Source organism: Ranitomeya variabilis, chromosome 4, assembly GCF_051348905.1.
Source record: "Ranitomeya variabilis isolate aRanVar5 chromosome 4, aRanVar5.hap1, whole genome shotgun sequence".
NCBI lineage: Eukaryota > Metazoa > Chordata > Amphibia > Anura > Dendrobatidae > Ranitomeya > Ranitomeya variabilis.
In genome coordinates, this window is record NC_135235.1 from 688154229 (window position 1) to 688171588 (window position 17360).

The window sequence follows — 17360 nt, forward strand, 5'->3', positions numbered from 1 at the left end:
TCAGACTCTTGTGTGTCACCTTGTGTGTCAGTATGACCAATATCTTGTGTGATAGTACACGCTTTATGTGTTTGTGTTTCAGTTTTTTCAAAGACTAAATTATTGTACACTCGCACCATGTGCATGACATTTTGAAGCTTTCTCTGTAACTTTTTTTTACTGAGAAAAACCTCTTATCAATTTTAAGATTCTCTGCTTCACATTGGCTATACAAACTAGACCATAATTGTGAATCTGTATGGCTATGAACAAACAAACTATATTCCACTTTTCTTAGAATAATCATGAATAAAATCCATTTTCTCACCTATGGGATATTCTTTTCCTCTCCTGGATTGATCCAACCGTCAGTGGATGGTCCTTTGTGTCTTTACTGATTCCTCAGACCTCCGTCTGGATGGGACACATGCAGCTCTTTATGGTTGGAGACACGAATCCTCACTGTCTGTAGGCTCTGTCTGATCCTTGTGATGTGAAATAGTGGAATTCCTGCGCCTTGACAACAGGTGTTTAGCAGAGCTCTTCTCCCTGTGTGCAAGGGAAAGGAATCCACACAAAATAGCGCAAAAATCATGGGCTCGCCAAAATGTTAGAAAAATTAACACTTTCTTACTTTTATTTAAGGGCATGGTGAAGATAGAAAGGAAAGCAATACTGAATTGTGTGGATAAAACAAATCTTGTTTAATGTTTATTCAAAAAATGATTACAAAAATGAAGAAAAGTACGTTCATAGCACACAAAAATAAGTATTAGATTATAGAAGAGAAAACAAGCATTCATTGATTCTTACATATGGTCTTGAAGTTGATGTGGTCCGAGTTGGAGATTCTCAAACTATGAGAGATCTGTCTGAACAGGAGTTAGGTCGGCTTATATACTATTGTGACCCACAGACTTACATTGGTTTCTATTTCTCCTGTTTCATAACCACATATGATGATCAGCCGCTATGTTCATAGCCTTTACCATATTAGAAGAACACTAGTAACATTTCGCATTACCTCATTTTGAAATACTTAAGCCTATAGCCTGTGTCCTTTAAGAACCATTTACTATTTCCATATAGCCACATATTGACAGTTCTGACAAAAGTCCGATAGTTCTGACAGAGAACAGATGTATAGACCCAAATCCTCAGAATAACTCAGTCCCTCACTATCCAGAGTATCTATTTGCTAGTTAGAACCTGCATATGTAATCTATATTTTTTTTACTATTGAAATACTAATATTTTACAGTGGCTTACCCTTCTTCTGTAGTGTGTCAATGACTGCTTTCTAGACATCTGTCCAGTCAGCAGTCTTCATCATGATTGTGGAGCCTACTGAAACAGACTAAGGGGCCTTTTTTAAATGTTTAGGAAGCCTTTGGAGGTGTTTTTATTCTAATTTACTGACAATGACTTTGAGGTTTTCATTGGCTGTAGGATATAGTTATCAGCAGAAATAAACACTTGAGATAGATCACTCTGTAATGACTCTATATAATATAAGAGTTTCACTTTTTGCATTAAAGAACTGAAATAAATTAACTTTTTGATAATATTCTAATTTAGTGAGAAGCACTTGATGGGACTATGTAAAAACAATTAAGAACATAAAAAAAGCTTCTCCCCTGTGTGAATTCTTTGATGGCTAGAAAGAGATGGTTTCTTCACAAAACATTTTCCACATTATAAACATGAAAATGGCTTCTCCCCTGTGTGAGATCTATGATGTCTGACAAGACTTGATTTATCTAGAAAACATTTCCCACATTCTGAACAGGAAAAAGGCTTCTCCCCTGTGTGAGTTTTTAGGTGGGTAAGAAGATAGCATTTCTGTATAAAACATTTCCCACATTCTGAACAGGAAAAAGGCTTCTCCCCTGTGTGAGTTTTTAGGTGGGTAACAAGATTCGATTTCTGGTTAAAAGATTTCCCACATTCTGAACAGGAAAAAGGCTTCTCCCCTGTGTGGGTTTTCTGGTGGCTAACAAGATGTGCTTTATGGCTAAAACATTTCCCACATTCTGAACAGGAAAAAGGCTTCTCCCCTGTGTGGGTTTTCTGGTGGGTTTTAAGATTCGCTTTCTGGTTAAAACATTTCCCACATTCTGAGCAGGAAAAAGGTTTCTCCCCTGTGTGGATTTTCTGGTGGGTAACAAGATACGCTTTCCCGTTAAAACATTTCCCACATTCTGAACAGGAAAAAGGCTTCTCCCCTGTGTGGGTTTTCAGGTGGCTAACAAAATGCACTATGTGGTTAAAACATTTCCCACATTCTGAACAGGAAAAAGGCTTCTCCCGTGTGTGGGTTTTCTGGTGGGTAACAAGATGCGTTTTGTGGAGAAAACATTTCCCACACTCTGAACAGGAAAAAGGCTTTTCCCCTGTGTGAGATCTATGATGTCTGTTAAGACCTGATTTATCTAGAAAACATTTCCCACATTCTGAACAGGAAAAAGGCTTCTCTCCTGTGTGAGTTCTTTGGTGAGTAACAAGCTGCCCTTTCTGAATAAAACATTTTCCACATTCTGAACATGAAAAAGGCTTCTCCCCTGTGTGAATTCTCTGGTGACTGACAAAATCTGGTTTCTGGTTAAAACATCTCCCACACTTGGAACAAGAAAATCTATTATCTGCTTTGTGAAGGATTTGTTGTTTGATAAAGGACTTTTCTAGGGGAAAACTATTTCCATATTCTGAAAATGAAAATGTCTTCATTGCTTTAGGAGAAGTTTGTTTTTTAATGCTTATTTTGTGACTTTGATTTTCCTTAGTAGACAGGACCTGTTTCAAAGGATCGCATGATTGATCTTTGCTGTGAAGGGATGATGGTATATCTGGAGTAATGGCATTCTCTTCAATTGTATCCTGTGGGATCTCAAGATCATCTGATTTAAACACTGAAGATGTCAGCTGTCCTGCTGATCTCCTTGTACAGTCATCTGACAAGAATAAAACCAATTATTAATTTTAGAATAAAATATCCTTTAATTCTATATTTTTGAACATTTCTACTTAAACGGTCTGTAAAAATGGCAAGTTATGCAAAATTATTGAATTATTCACCAAGACAATGACAGTTTACTAGACTGTGCTCATAACACATTAAGCATCCATGCTTTTGGCATTGCTATAGTGAGAAGAAACCACTTATTTTACAGCATGTGTATCTCCTGGAGCACAATCTGGGCACTATGTGTTGGGTAATAACTTGGGATATTTGCAATTTTCACTTTCCAATATACACTGCGCGTGCTAATATCTGAAAACTGCAAGTGGAGTCAAAATAGTCACTATTCCTATAGATTAATTCATTGAGGGTTATAATTTACAAAATGGATATGTGGATTTCATCTGCTCTAGTTTTCTGCAATTTTGTCATATTAGGGATTCTGCAAATGGTGTGTCCCATCTCCTCTGGTATCTGCTCCTGCAATGTCTGCTTCGGACACCAGATGCGGCTTATTCTGCTCATTCTGCAGGCGATGCTAGTAACAGAGGTGGGGTTGGAACCAGAAGCTGTTGGCGGTGCAGGCTCTGTCCAGCCACTAAGATTAGGGTGCCTGGCATCTGTAGTACCATCCAGTCTGGCAGTATGGGCATGTGGGCTGTCAGCTGCAGTAATCAGCTCCCTGTTTTAGCCAATTGGAAAGCACCACATCTTTTTTAATCAGATATATTTGTATTAACCATAACAAGATTTACAACAGATCACATGTTCATACTAATTTAATGTTTTACAGTAAATGAAACCCCCCCGATGTAGACCATATCAGGAGCAAACAATAATTCGTCCATAGTTGACAATATCAAACAGAGTTCCAGTTTACCATAATTTCTACTCTATAATACTGTATACTGGTATAACATTGTTCCTGTCCAACCACGGCTGCCATAATTTATGGAAGAAATCCAGCTTGTCTGGTCTGGTGTAAATACTTTTCACGAGTTCAATTATGTGGTTCGTTTAAGCAATGGATTCACATCTGGCCCATCTAATCCAATATTTTGCAATCAGTTTCCTTGCAATAAACAATTTTGCAATTACAATTTTAGTTGCATTGTCAGTTAACATTTCCTCCACATACCCTAATATACATATCAACGGATCCCTAGGGATAACGCACCCATACACCACTCCAATGCAGTTCAATACTACAGTCCAATAGGAGGAAATCTGGGACAATGCCAAAGCATATGAAATATGTCCGCCTGAGATTGCGAACACCTTGGGCAATCAGAGTTGGACTTCGAAAGCACCACACCTTACTAAAGCTTGAAGAATATTGCCAGAAGCTGCCAGATACAGCCTTGATCTCCTCTAGTTCAGTCCTCTGTGCTCAGCTCCCGACTTGTGTATTTGTTTCCTGTTGTGACCCCGGCCTGTTTACTGACTGCTCTTATGTCTCCTGAGATGGTATTTTCTCTGGCCTCTTGGTTCTGACATGGTTATCTGTCTATTCTTCTTCCCATCTTACTCCACAGAACAGCAGGTAACACTGTGGCCCAAGCCTAGGGGTCTCTGTGCAAGTCCATATCCATGTAGAGGGGTTAAAGAAGGATGATGGACAAAACTGACTATAGACAATAACACATCTACTGAAATGATCAAGCAGAACAATCATCCTCAGAAAAAAAAAAAAAGTAGTGGTGAAACTTCTCTGAAGTAATTGGCATATGGGACTCGGTGGCTCTAAGCAATATAAACTATCGTAAGGACCAATATTTTCTGTCACATGAATGTCAAGAAGAAATATTACATTTAAATAGAACTTTTTATAATACTGCAGAGCTGAGGGATCTTAAATTTAGATCTCAGGTATTTGGTAATTGAAACCTTTTTTAAACACTACCAGGGAGTTACAGACTCAGATAAGTGAGGCAGGCCGATCCCACCACAATCAAAATATCACAAAAAATGAACTTGCAAGAAAAAATATATTTTACATCCTCAATAACAATATATATATGAGGGGAGAACTCCAACACTAAACTGGAGTTGCACTCATTTATAGTGGACTACTATGAGTCCTGAACAGAAGAGTAGAGAAAGTATTAGCGCCCCCATTTCAGGAGAGATTACTGTACAATCTGAATTATTTAAGATTGAATACATAATGTAATTTGTGACATTAAGTGAATTCATGAAACCAGGGCTCGAGCCATGCCAACACATCTCCTGCAGGCAAGCATAAATTAACAGTGGGTACGGAAAGTATTCAGACCCCATTACATTTTTCACTCTTCGTTTCATTGCAGCCATTTGGTAAATTCAAAAAAGTTCATTTTCTTCTCATTAATGTACACTCTGCACCCCATCTTGACTGGAAAAAACAGAAATGTAGACATTTTTGCAAATTTAATAAAAAAGAAAAATTCATATCACATGGTCATAAGTATTCAGAGCCATTGCTCAGACACTCATATTTAAGTCACATGCTGTCCATTTCCTTGTGATCCTCCTTGAGATGGTTCTACTCCTTCAGTGAGGCCAGCTGTGTTTAAGTTACCCCCGGAGTCTTTTTCAGTTTTGCGTTTTCGTTTTTCCGCTCCCCTCCTTCCCAGAGCCATAACTTTTTTATTTTTCCATCAATATGGCCATGTGAGGGCTTGATTTTTTGTGGGACAAGTTGTACGTTTGAACGACACCATTGGTTTTACCATGTGGTGTACTAGAAAACGAGAAAAAAATTCCAAGTGCGGTGAAATTGCAAAAAAAGTGCAATCTCACACTTGTTATTTGTTTGACGTTTTTGCTAGGTTCACTAAATGCTGAAACTGACCGGCCATTGTGATTCTCAAGGTCATTACAAGTTCATAGACACAAAACACGTCTAGGTTCTTTTTTTTATCTAAGTGGTGAAATAAGTTTCCAAACTTTGTTGAAAAAAAAAATTGCGCCATTTTCTGATAACCGTAGTGTCTCCATTTTTCATGTTCTTCGGTTAGGTGAGGGCTTATTTTTTGCGCGCTGACCTGACTTTTTAATGATACCATTTTGGTGCAGGTACGTTCTTTTGATCGCCCATTATTGCATTTTAATGCAATGTAGTGGCGACCAAACAAACGTAACTCTGGCGTTTTTATGTTTTTTCTCGCTACGCCATTTAGCAATCAGGTTAATCCTTTTTTTTATTGATAGATCGGGCGATACCAAATATGTGTATGTTTGATTTTTATTATTTTATTTTGAATGGGGAGAAAGGGGGGCGATTTGAACTTAGATTTTTTTAATTTTTATATTTTTAAAACTTTTTTGTTTTACTTTCGGCATGCTATAAGCTGCCACAACTGAATCGGCTCTGCTACATACAGGCGATGTTCAGATCACCTCTATATAGCAGATTTACTCACTTGCTATGAGCGCTGACCACTGGGTGGCGCTCACAGGAAGCCGGCACTGACAACCATAGAGGTTTCCAGGAGACCTCAGGTTGTCATGCCAACACACCGGTGACCCGCAATCATGTGACAGGGGTCACCGGTGTGCATATTTCTGGCACGATTGACAAAAGTGAAATTTAAATGCCACTGTCAGAGTTTGACAGTGGCATTTAACTGGTTAATAGGTACGGGTGGATCTCGATTCCACCTGCGTCTATTGCGAGCACATGTCAGCTGTTCAATAATGATAGGATATACTGATAGGACTTGATTTGGAAATGCACACCTGTCTATATAAGACCTCACAGTTCACAGTGCATGTCAGACCAAATGAGAATCATGAGGTCAAAGGAACTGGCCAAGGAGCTCAGAGACAGAATTGTGGCAATGCACAGATCTGGCCAAGGTTACAACAGAATTTCTGCAGTACTCAAGGTTCCTAAGGGCACAGTGGCCTCAATAATCCTTAAATGGAAGAAGTTTGGGACCACCAGAAGTCTTCCTAGACCTGGCCATCCAGCCAAACTGAGCAATCGTGGGAGAAGAGCCTTGGTGAGAGAGGTAGAGAAGAACCCCAAGATCACGGTGGCTGAGCTCCAGAGATGCAGTAGGGAGATGGGAGAAAGTTATACAAAGTCAACTATCACTGCAGCCTTCCACCAGTCGAGCCTTTATGGCAGAGTGGCCCGACGGAAGCCTCTCCTCAGTGCAAGACATATGGAAGCCCACATAGAGTTTGCTAAAAAAACACATGAAGGACTCCCAGACTATGAGAAATAAGATTCCCTGGTGTGATGAGACAAAGATGGACCTTTTTGGTGATAATTGTACGCGATATGTGTGGAGAAAACCAGGCACTGCTCATCACCTGCCCAATACAATCCCATCAGTGAAACATGGTGGTGGCAGCATCATGCTATGGGGGTGATTTTCAGCTGCAGGGACAGGATATTGCTGCCAAGTACAGAGATATTCTGGATGAAAACCTATTCCAGAGTTCTCTGAACCTCAGACAAGGTTCAGCAAGACAATGACCCTAAGCATACAGCTAAAATAACAAAGGAGTGGCACAGAACAACTCTGTGACCATTAATGACTGGCTAAGCGAGAGCCCTAACCTTAACCCAATTGAGCATCTCTAGAGAGACCTGAAAATGGCTGTCCACCAATGTTCACCATCCAACCTGACGGAACTGGAGTGGATCTGCAGGGAAGAATGGCAGAGAATCCCCAAATCCAAGTGTGAAAAACTTGTTGCATCATTCCCAAGAAGACTCATGGCTGTACTAGCTCAAAAGGGTGCTTCTACTCAATACTGAGCAATGGGTCTGAATACTTATGACCATGTGATATTTGTTTTTCTTTTTTAATAAATTTGCAAAAATTACTACATTTCTGGTTTTTCTTTCAGTCAAGATGGGGTGCAGAGTGTATATTAATGAGAAAAAAAAATGAACTTTTTTGAATTTACCAAATGGCTGCAATGAAACAGAGTGAAAAATTTAAAGGGGCCTGAATACTTTCTGTACCCACTGTGATGCAGTGACCCATGCTGCAGCTAGGGGGCGCTGTATGTGATCCTCAGGATGCGCATGGAGGCGTATCTGTGATTATGATGGTGAAATGGTGACCGGCAGGATTGTAAATGGCCGGTATGTGTCGCAGAGGGAGTCTGCGCTGTAAGCCTGAAGTAATGTTGTTGTTCTGGGACCTGTAGTCCCACAAGTATTTGTATAATTGTAAATGGAGGCTTGCAGGGTTAGTTGGAGAGCTGGGCGGGTCTGGCTAGCCACACACATCACCCATCTATGGGAGTGGTTACAACTGCATGATATGACCATAATGTGGTCACATGGTCTCTGTGGAGGAGAGTGTGTGTGGACCGGATCCCTGAATAGCGCAATGAGAGGCCGTGGACCTGAAGACTTGTGTGTTGGGAGATCCTGGGAGTAGGATCCTATCCTTGAATAGCACACTGAGAGGCCTGTGTTGGAAGATCCTGGGAGTAGGACTTCCTGAAGAGCACCTGGAAATGCATGTATGCAGAGTCTGTGATGGCACTGCACTGGGGGAGCTACAGCCCATCTGATGATCTGGACTGTCAGGTGGCCTGGTGAGCAAGGCATTGTCTGGGATGGCGATCCCAGTTCGGCAGCTTCCCTTGGAGAGAGAGGACTGACAGGAGTCAGCGTGTGGAGCAGGAGCTCCTGGAAGGTAACCCAGAGTATAGGGAACTGTGTGCACGGACAGGGGGTCAGTTAATGAACTGCGCAATCACCTATGGTAACTGGACGGAGTAAGGTCCAGCATGTGTAGTGCCTGCAACCTAATATCATGCTGTGAAGTATCAGAGTTAAAATGTATATAATGAACTATGTGTTAGCTCTGTGATTTGCAACATGGCCTGCGGTGCGGTTTATGATGCCTAAATAAACCACATGGACTGTTTTTGTGAGAAAAACGTGCCTGTGTGACTGAATCCCGTTGCTAAGTGAGTATCCCCCAACACATGCAGTAAGCACTATCTTACACCACTGTATTTTACAGCCATCAGCCACGCACAACTTAAGAGATATATCACGGCACAGGTGTACTGTTTATTATGTAGTTTATCACAATCTTGTATGAACTTAGGCGGTTTTATAAGAAATTGAAAAATCAGGATAAAGGGAAACTCTGTTGTTATTGTACAGAAATTCACACTTGGCCCTCACTGCACATTTAATGTTGTTGATCATAAAAGTGAAGACTGGCCAGAAAGACTGGACCTGGTTTTGTAGGGACCATATGAGCACATTCAGCACAGAAGGGAGAGAAGGGAGATTCATCCAATATCAAGGATCTAAAAATGACCCAAGCGATCGATAATAGGATGAACATCCTTAGACATAATATTAGGAAAGGTGTAATATGTCACAGTCTGTTAAGGCATTTCGTTTTAGAATATAAACAAGATCCCACCAGTTTAAGGCCGGCGTCACACTAGAGAGTTACACGAATGTATAAGATGCGTAAAAACAATGCATTGCACACGGACCAATGTTTCTCTATGGGGCAGCTCCTATTTGCTGTAGCATGGTGCGTTTGTCAGCGTATTGCGCAAAAAATACGCCAATGAAAGTCTATTAGGGTGCGTAAAATACGGATTACACACGGACCATCAGAGTGACTTGCGAGATATACGCAGCGGTGTTCTATAGAAAAGCGGTGTACAGTAAAATCACACTGACAGGTTAGAATAGAATAGATAGAATAAATGTCTACACATAGAATAGGTATATATCTACTATATAATTGTCTAAGGGTCACTTCCGTCTTTCTGTCTGTCCATCTGTCTGTTTGTCTGTCTGTCACGGAAATCCCAAGTCACTGATTGGTCGTGGCAAAACGGCCACGACCAATCAGCGACGGGCACAGTCCGGCAGCAAAATGGCCACTCCCTACTCTCCTGCCGTCAGTGCCTGCTCCATACTCCCCCCCCAATCAGCGCTCACACAGGGTTAATGGCAGAGTTAACGGACCACGTTATGCCGCGGTGTAACGCTCTCTCTTAAAGCTGCTATTAACCCTGTGTGACCAACTTTTTACTATTGATGCTGCCTATGCGGCATCAATAGTAAAAAGATCTAATATTAAAAATAATAAAAAAATAAAATATCATTATATACTCACCTTTCGTGGGCCCCCGGATCCAGCCGAGGCCTTTCCCGCTCCTCGCGTCGCTCCGGTGACCGGTCCATGCATTGTGGTCTCGCGAGATGATGACGTAGCGGTCTAGCGAGACCGCTATGTCATCATCTCGCGAGACCGCAATGCACTCTTGGGACCGGAGCGTCGCAAGGAGCATCGGTAAACACCTCGGCTGGATCCGAGGGGCTGACGGAGGGTGAGTATATAACTATTTTTTATTTTAATTCTTTTTTTAACAGGGATATGGTGCCCACATTGCTATACACTACGTGGGCTATGTTAGATACTGCGTGGGCTGTGTTATATACTACATCTCTATGCTATATACTATGTGGGCTGTGCTATATTCTACGTGGCTGTGGTGTATATTACGTGGCTGGGAAATATACTACATCGCTGTGCTCTATACTACATGGCCTGTGTTATATACTGCATGGGCAGTGTTATATACTACGTCTCTGTGCTATATACTACATGGCTGTGCAATATATTACGTGGCTGTGTAATATACTACATGGCTGTGCAATATATTACATGGCTGGGCAATATACTACGTGTCTGTGCTATATTCTACGTGTCTGTGCTATATACTATGTGGCTGGGCAATATACTACGTGTCTGTGCTCTATTCCCCAGTTTTTACAGCCAGGAACAGTCGCATTAGCAGGCTCCTGGTTGTAAAATGATTTAACCCCTTCAGATGGATTTACATCGTGGGACATGACTGTACGGCAGACAGGTATGGGATATTGTTGCTTTTTTATTTTCCCTTTTTTTCAGATGACAAGGGTCGTCAGTTGGATTGAGAGTACAATAAAGATAATAAAACCCCATGTGTATTTATTTCATTAAAATACTTTATTCATAATGTGTGTGTTTTTTTAACCCTTTATTACTATTGGATTAATAATGGATAGGTGTCTTATTGACATCTCTCCATTATTAACCAGGCTTAATGTCACCTTACAATAGCAAGGTGACATTAACACCTTATTACCCCATATCCCACCGCTACTCGGGAGTGGGAAGAGAGAGGCTAAGTGCCAGAATAGGCGCATCTTACAGATGTGACTTTTCTGGGGTGGCTGGGGGCAGATGTTTTTAGCCAGGGGGGGGGGGGGGCAATAACCATGGTCCCTCTCAGGGCAATTAATATCTGCCCTCAGTCAGTGGCTCTCCCACTCTGGCGGAGAAAATTGCGCGGGAGCCCACGCCAGTTTTTCAGTGATTTAACCCTTTAAATCCTAGAGCTCCCAAATTTTGCACACAGACACTTCTTACATTATTAGTGAGGAACATGTAAAAAAATAAGGGATATGAAATGGTTTACCATATGTAAACCATGTCTCATATCCTGTCAGGTTTGGTAAGGAGATGGTAAAAGCCGCAATTGAATTGCCGGCTTCTCTGCTATCTAGCGCTACATTAAATAAATATACTGTATATATATACATATACATAGGTATATATATATATATATATATATATATATATATATATATATATATATATATATATATATATATATATATACCTAACTGACATATATATATATATATATATATACGGTATATATAGATATAGATAAAAGAGAACACAGCGGCACATGTACATGAATCTATGCCATGTGAAAACACAGACAAATGTTCAATATGAATTATACTTCTCAAAAATATTTTTTTCACAAATTTTTTCAAAAAATTTTTTTTTTCATAAAACTTACAGTAATAGATGAAATGAAGATTCTTAGCGCATAAATTGGCCAATTCATGTGTGCCCATCAACCACGGCAAGGTGATCTCCCTCTGATGGGTCCTACTCTACCGCACATGCCACTTTTGGGCCACCAGCCTACAACTATGGACAAAACATGTCACTCTGGGCTAAACCTACAATTTATGGGCAGGTAGAGTTGATTACCGCCACCTGCAAGGTCAATGGGAGGAGTGCAAGATCAGTCTGGATGCAGCCACATTCAATAACTAAATAGAGAAAAAAAGCCAACAGCACTCCTTAGGGTATGTGTCCACGTGCAAGAAACGCTGCGTGTTTGACGCTGTGCAGAGCTGCAGCATCAAACACGCAGCGTCCAGATGTTACAGCATAGTGGAGGGGATTTTATCAAATCCCGTCTCCACTATGCGTGGTAACACGCATCCGGCGGCCCTGTGATTCCGGACATGCTGCGCGTCTTTTAAGATCGCAGCATGTCCGTGTACCTTGCGGTGACGCTGCGCCGCCGCAAGGTATATCACAGGGCCCTATGTGTGGGGTGCGATGATGCCGGATGTGTGCAATGAACACATCAGACATCATCGCGTCACAGAAGGGGGCGGGGCTTAGGGCGGAGCGTGTTTGCCGCTCCGTCTAAACCGTTGGCCATCCTGAAGGTGGAAACATACCCTAATGTGAACACATGCAAAGCTGCAAACTGCATCTGATAAAAAAAGAACACAACAGCACATGTACATGAATCTAGGCCATGTGAAAACACAGACAAATATTCAATATGAATTATGCTTCTCAAAAATATTTTTTTCACAAACTTTTTCTACAATTTTTTTTTTTTCATAAAACTTACAGTAATAGATGAAATGAAGATTCTTAGCACATAAATTGGCCAATTCATGTGTGCCCATCAACCATGGCAAGGTGATCTCCCTCTGATGGGTCCTACTCTACCGTACATGCCACTTTTGGGCCACCAGCCTACAACTATGGACAAAACAGGTGGCGGTAATCAACTCTACCTGCCCATAAATTGTAGGTTTAGCCCAGAGTGACATGTTTTGTCCATATTTGTAGGCTGGTGGCCCAAAAGTGGCATGTACTGTAGAGTAGGACCCCTCAGAGGGAGATCACCTTGCCGTGGTTGATGGGCACACATGAATTGGCCAATTTATGCGCTAAGAATCTTCATTTCATCTATTACTGTAAGTTTTATGAAAAAAATATTTTTGAGAAGTATAATTCATATTGAATATTTGTCTGTGTTTTCACATGGCCTAGATTCATGTACATGTGCTGCTGTGTTCTTTTTTATCTATATGATGCAGTTTGCAGCTTTGCACATGTTCACATTAGGAGTGCTGGTTGGCTTTTTTTCTCTCTCTCTCTCTATATATATATAATAGACTGTATATATGTTTTCACGAATCCATGAGCCCATGGATTCATTATATGTCCATTTTACAAGGTTGCGAGAAAAATCGCAGTACGGATGCCATACGGATTACATACGGAAAATGACATGTGTAAAATATGCAGCCACACCCTGCCTACGGATGACATACGGATCACTGTTTAGGGAGCATTTCTACATATTACGCCTATAAAAAAATGGACCGTAATTTCCTACGCTAAGTGTGACGCCGGCCTAAATTCTTATATAGAAAAAAAGGAACAGCACAATAATTCACAGAGGGTGCCTGGCCTCCAGGCAAACAGACCAATACTTGCCAAACTAAACAGAAGAAAAAAAATGAAGGCAGCACTCCAATTGTTTCCGGTGGAAAAAAGTGAAAAAACTTTATTCTGCCCCACTCATCCTGGGCAACTGTATGATTTTTTTCAGGATGGAAGGAGTTGGAAGAAGATATGGGGTTATGGGCATTTCTACCTTTATAGTAGCCGGAGTTGGATCACTAGGGTCCGGAAGGGTCCTGTGTACCACTATGGCACTATTGGTGAGCGGAGGTGGCCTATGGAGGGTGCCGTCCGTTGCATCGGGGTAGCTATATAATGCCTTAAAAAAAAAAAAGTATGCTCCTTCTTCTTTTTATATTGAATGAAAATGTACCCATATATAGTATGGTGGTGATATTGTATTTTTTAAACGCTAGATTAGCGCTACGTAACAAGGAATTTCACCCTGTATAGCTTTAGTGGTAATTCTCTTTATAATATCTGAGAAATGTATTTTTTCTATGTTTGCCTCTTCCAAGATGGCCACACAATGTTTTTTATTGGCCGTTAGTCCTTGTGATGCTAAGGAAACATTGAGACATGCGCAGTAGCTATAGGTGAACGCTGGGATAAGCGGTAACGGCGTCCTCCATGCTGACATGCTTGATCTCCGACAGGTACAATACCTAATTTTAATTATGTACACAGTAGCGATCAGCCATTATGCAGGCAAACATTGCAGCAATCACATGGTAACACTAAAATGTCTGTTAGGCTACTTTCACACTAGCGTTAACTGCATTCCGTCACAATGCGTCGTTTTGCTGAAAAAACGCATCCTGCAAAAGTGTTTGCAGGATGCGTTTTTTCGCCATTGATTAACATGAAGCGACGCATTGTGACGGATTGCTACACGTCGCACCCGTCGTGCGACGAATGCGTCGTGCAGTGGTGGACCGTCGGGAGCAAAAAACGCTACATGTAAAGTTTTTTGCTCACGACGGTCCGCTTTTTCCGACCGCGCATGCGCGGCTGGAACTCCGCCGTAACTCCGCCCCCACCTCCACGCACTTCCCCGCACCTCACAATGGGGCAGCGGATGCGCTGGAAAAATGCATCCGCTGCCCCCGTTGTGCAGCGGGGACAACGCTAGCGTCGGGGACCTCGGCCCGACGCACGGCGACGGGCCGAGCCCGACGCTAGTGTGAAAGTAGCCTTATGGAGTAAAATAATGTTTCGGCACCAAAGCACTTTATGTATGAAGCTCAGCTATATAAATCGTATGGTTATGTATTGTTTTTATAATATTTTAAGATAATTATATTAATGATATGCACTTGTGATTGTTGAATATGGCTATAAAAGCACTCTTGATTGTAACACCCACTGCTTGACAAAGGCTCAGGAGGAGCCAAAACGTTGCCCAGGACGAGTGGGGCAGAATAAAGTTTTTTCACTGTTTTTCACCTGAAACAATTGGAGTGCTGCCTTCATTTTTTTTCTTCTTTTTTTCTTCGGCCTAAATCCTTAGTGACAGAGGCCAAGTTTTAAAATTCTGACCACTGTCACTTTATGAGGTTATAACTCTGGAACACTTTAACGGATTCTGCTGATTCTGAGACTGTTTTTTCGTGACATATTGTACTTCATGTTAGTTGTAAAATTTCTTCGATATTACTTGCTTTTATTTATGAAAAAAACGGAAATATCGCGAAAATGTTTAAAATTTAGCAATTTTCAAACTTTGAATTTTTATGTCCTTAAATCAGAGAGCTATGCCACACAAAATAGTTAATAAACAACATTTCCCACATGTCTACTTTACATCAGCACAATTTTGAAAGTACATTTTTTTGTTTGTTAGGAAGTTATAAGGGTTAAAAGTTGACCAGCGATTTCTCATTTTTGCAACAAAATTTACAAAACCATTTTTTTGAGGGACCACCTCACATTTGCGGTGAGTTTTGAGGGTCAATATGACAGAAAATACGCAAAAGTGACACCATTCTAAAAACGACACCCCTCAAGGTGCTCAAAACCACATTCAAGAATTTTATTAGCCCTTTACGCGCTTCACAGGAAGTGAAGCAATGTGGAAAGAAAAAATTAACATTTAACTTTTTTTTTTTACAAACATTTTACTTCAGAACCAATTTTTTTTTATTTTCACAAGTTTAAAAAGAGCAAATGAACCACAAAATTTGTTGTGCAATTTGACTTTTTCAACGCAGAATTGGCTGGAATTGGGATCGGACGCCATGTTGTGTTTAGAGAGCCCATGATGTGCCTAAACAGTGGAAACCCCCACAAGTGACCCCATTTTGGAAACTAGACCCCTTAAGGAACTTATCTAGATGTGAGGTGAGCACTTTGAACCTCCAAGTGCTTCACATAAGTTTATAACGTAGAGCCGTGAAAATAAAAAATCTTATTTTTTCCACAAAAATGATTTTTCGCCCCCAAATTTGTATTTTCACAATGGAAACAGGAGAAATTAGACCACCAAAGACATTGTGCAATTTGTCCTGAGTATGCCGATACCCCATATGTGGGGGTAAACCACTGTTTGGGCGCACGGCAGGGCTTGGAAAAGAAGGAGTGCCGTTTGACTTTTTCAATGCAGAATTGGCTGGAATTCAGAGCAGACGCCATGTCGCGTTTGGAGAGCCCCTGATGTGCCTAAACAGTGGAAACCCCCCACAAGTGACACCATTTTGGAAACTAGACCCCTTAAGGAACTTATCTAGATGTCTGGTGAGCACTTTGCACCTTCAAGTGCTTCACAGAAGTTTATAACGTAGAGCCGTGAATATAAAAAATTGTATTTTTTCCACAAAAATGATTTTTTTCGCCCTTAAATTTTTATTTTCACAAGGGTATCAGGAGAAATTAGACCATAAAAGTTGTTGTGGAATTTGTCCTGAGTACGCCGATACCCCATATGTGGGGGTAAACTACTGTTTAGGCGAACGGCAGAGCTCGGAAGGGAAGGAGCGCCGTTTGACTTTTTTCAACGCAGAATTGGCTGGAATTGAGATCGGACGACATGTTGCGTTTGAAGAGCCCCTGATATGCCTAAACAGTGGAAACCCCCACAAGTGACACCATTTTGGAAACTAGACCCCTTAAGGAACTTACCTAGATGTGTGGTGTGCACTTTGAACCCCCAACTGCTTCACAGAAGTTTACAACGTAGAGCCGTGAAAATAAAAAATCTTTTTTTTTCCTCAAAAAATATTTTTTAGCCCGCAATTTTTTACTTTCACAAGGGTAACAGGAGAAATTGGACCCCAAAAGTTGTTATCCAGTTTGTCCTCAGTACGTCGATACCCCATATGTGGGGGGGACCACTGTTTGGGCACACGTCGGGGCTCGGAAGGGAATTAGTGACGTTTTAAAATGCAGACTTTGATGGAATGGTCTGCTGGCATCATGTTGTGTTTGCAGAGCCCCTGATGTGCCTAAACAGTAAAAAAAAAAAACACAAGTGACCCAATTTTGGAAAATAGACCCCCAAGGAGCTTATCTAGAAGGGTGGTGAGCACTATGAACCCCAAAGTGCTTCACAGAAGTTTATAACATAGAGCCGTGAAAATAAAAAAAAATCATATTTTTTCCAAAAAAATCATCTTTTCACCCCCAAATTTTTACTTTCACAAGGGTAATAGGAGAAATTGGACCATGAGGGTTGTTGTGCAATTTGTCCTGAGTACATTTATACACCAAATGTGGGGGGGGACCACTGTTGGGCACATGGCAGAGCACGGAAGGGAATTAGTGATGTTTTGGAATGCAGACTTTGATGGAATGATATGCGAGCTTCTTGTTATGTTTGCAGAGCCTTTCATGTGCCTAAACAGCAGACACCCCCCACAAGTGACCCCATTTTGGGA

At 41.1% G+C, this 17360-nt stretch overlaps 1 protein-coding gene across 1 annotated transcript in view; it reads right to left on the reverse strand.

Annotated features, from left to right (window-relative positions):
• Nucleotides 1–580: 580 nt before the first annotated feature.
• The window catches only part of LOC143767648 (uncharacterized), a 140553-nt gene continuing 123773 nt past the window's right edge, over nucleotides 581–17360 (reverse strand). Inside the window, exon 11 of the mRNA XM_077256096.1 lies at nucleotides 581–2930. Coding sequence (XP_077112211.1) covers nucleotides 1675–2930 — 1256 coding nt within the window. The 3' untranslated portion in view covers nucleotides 581–1674. The remainder of the gene's footprint in view (nucleotides 2931–17360) is intronic.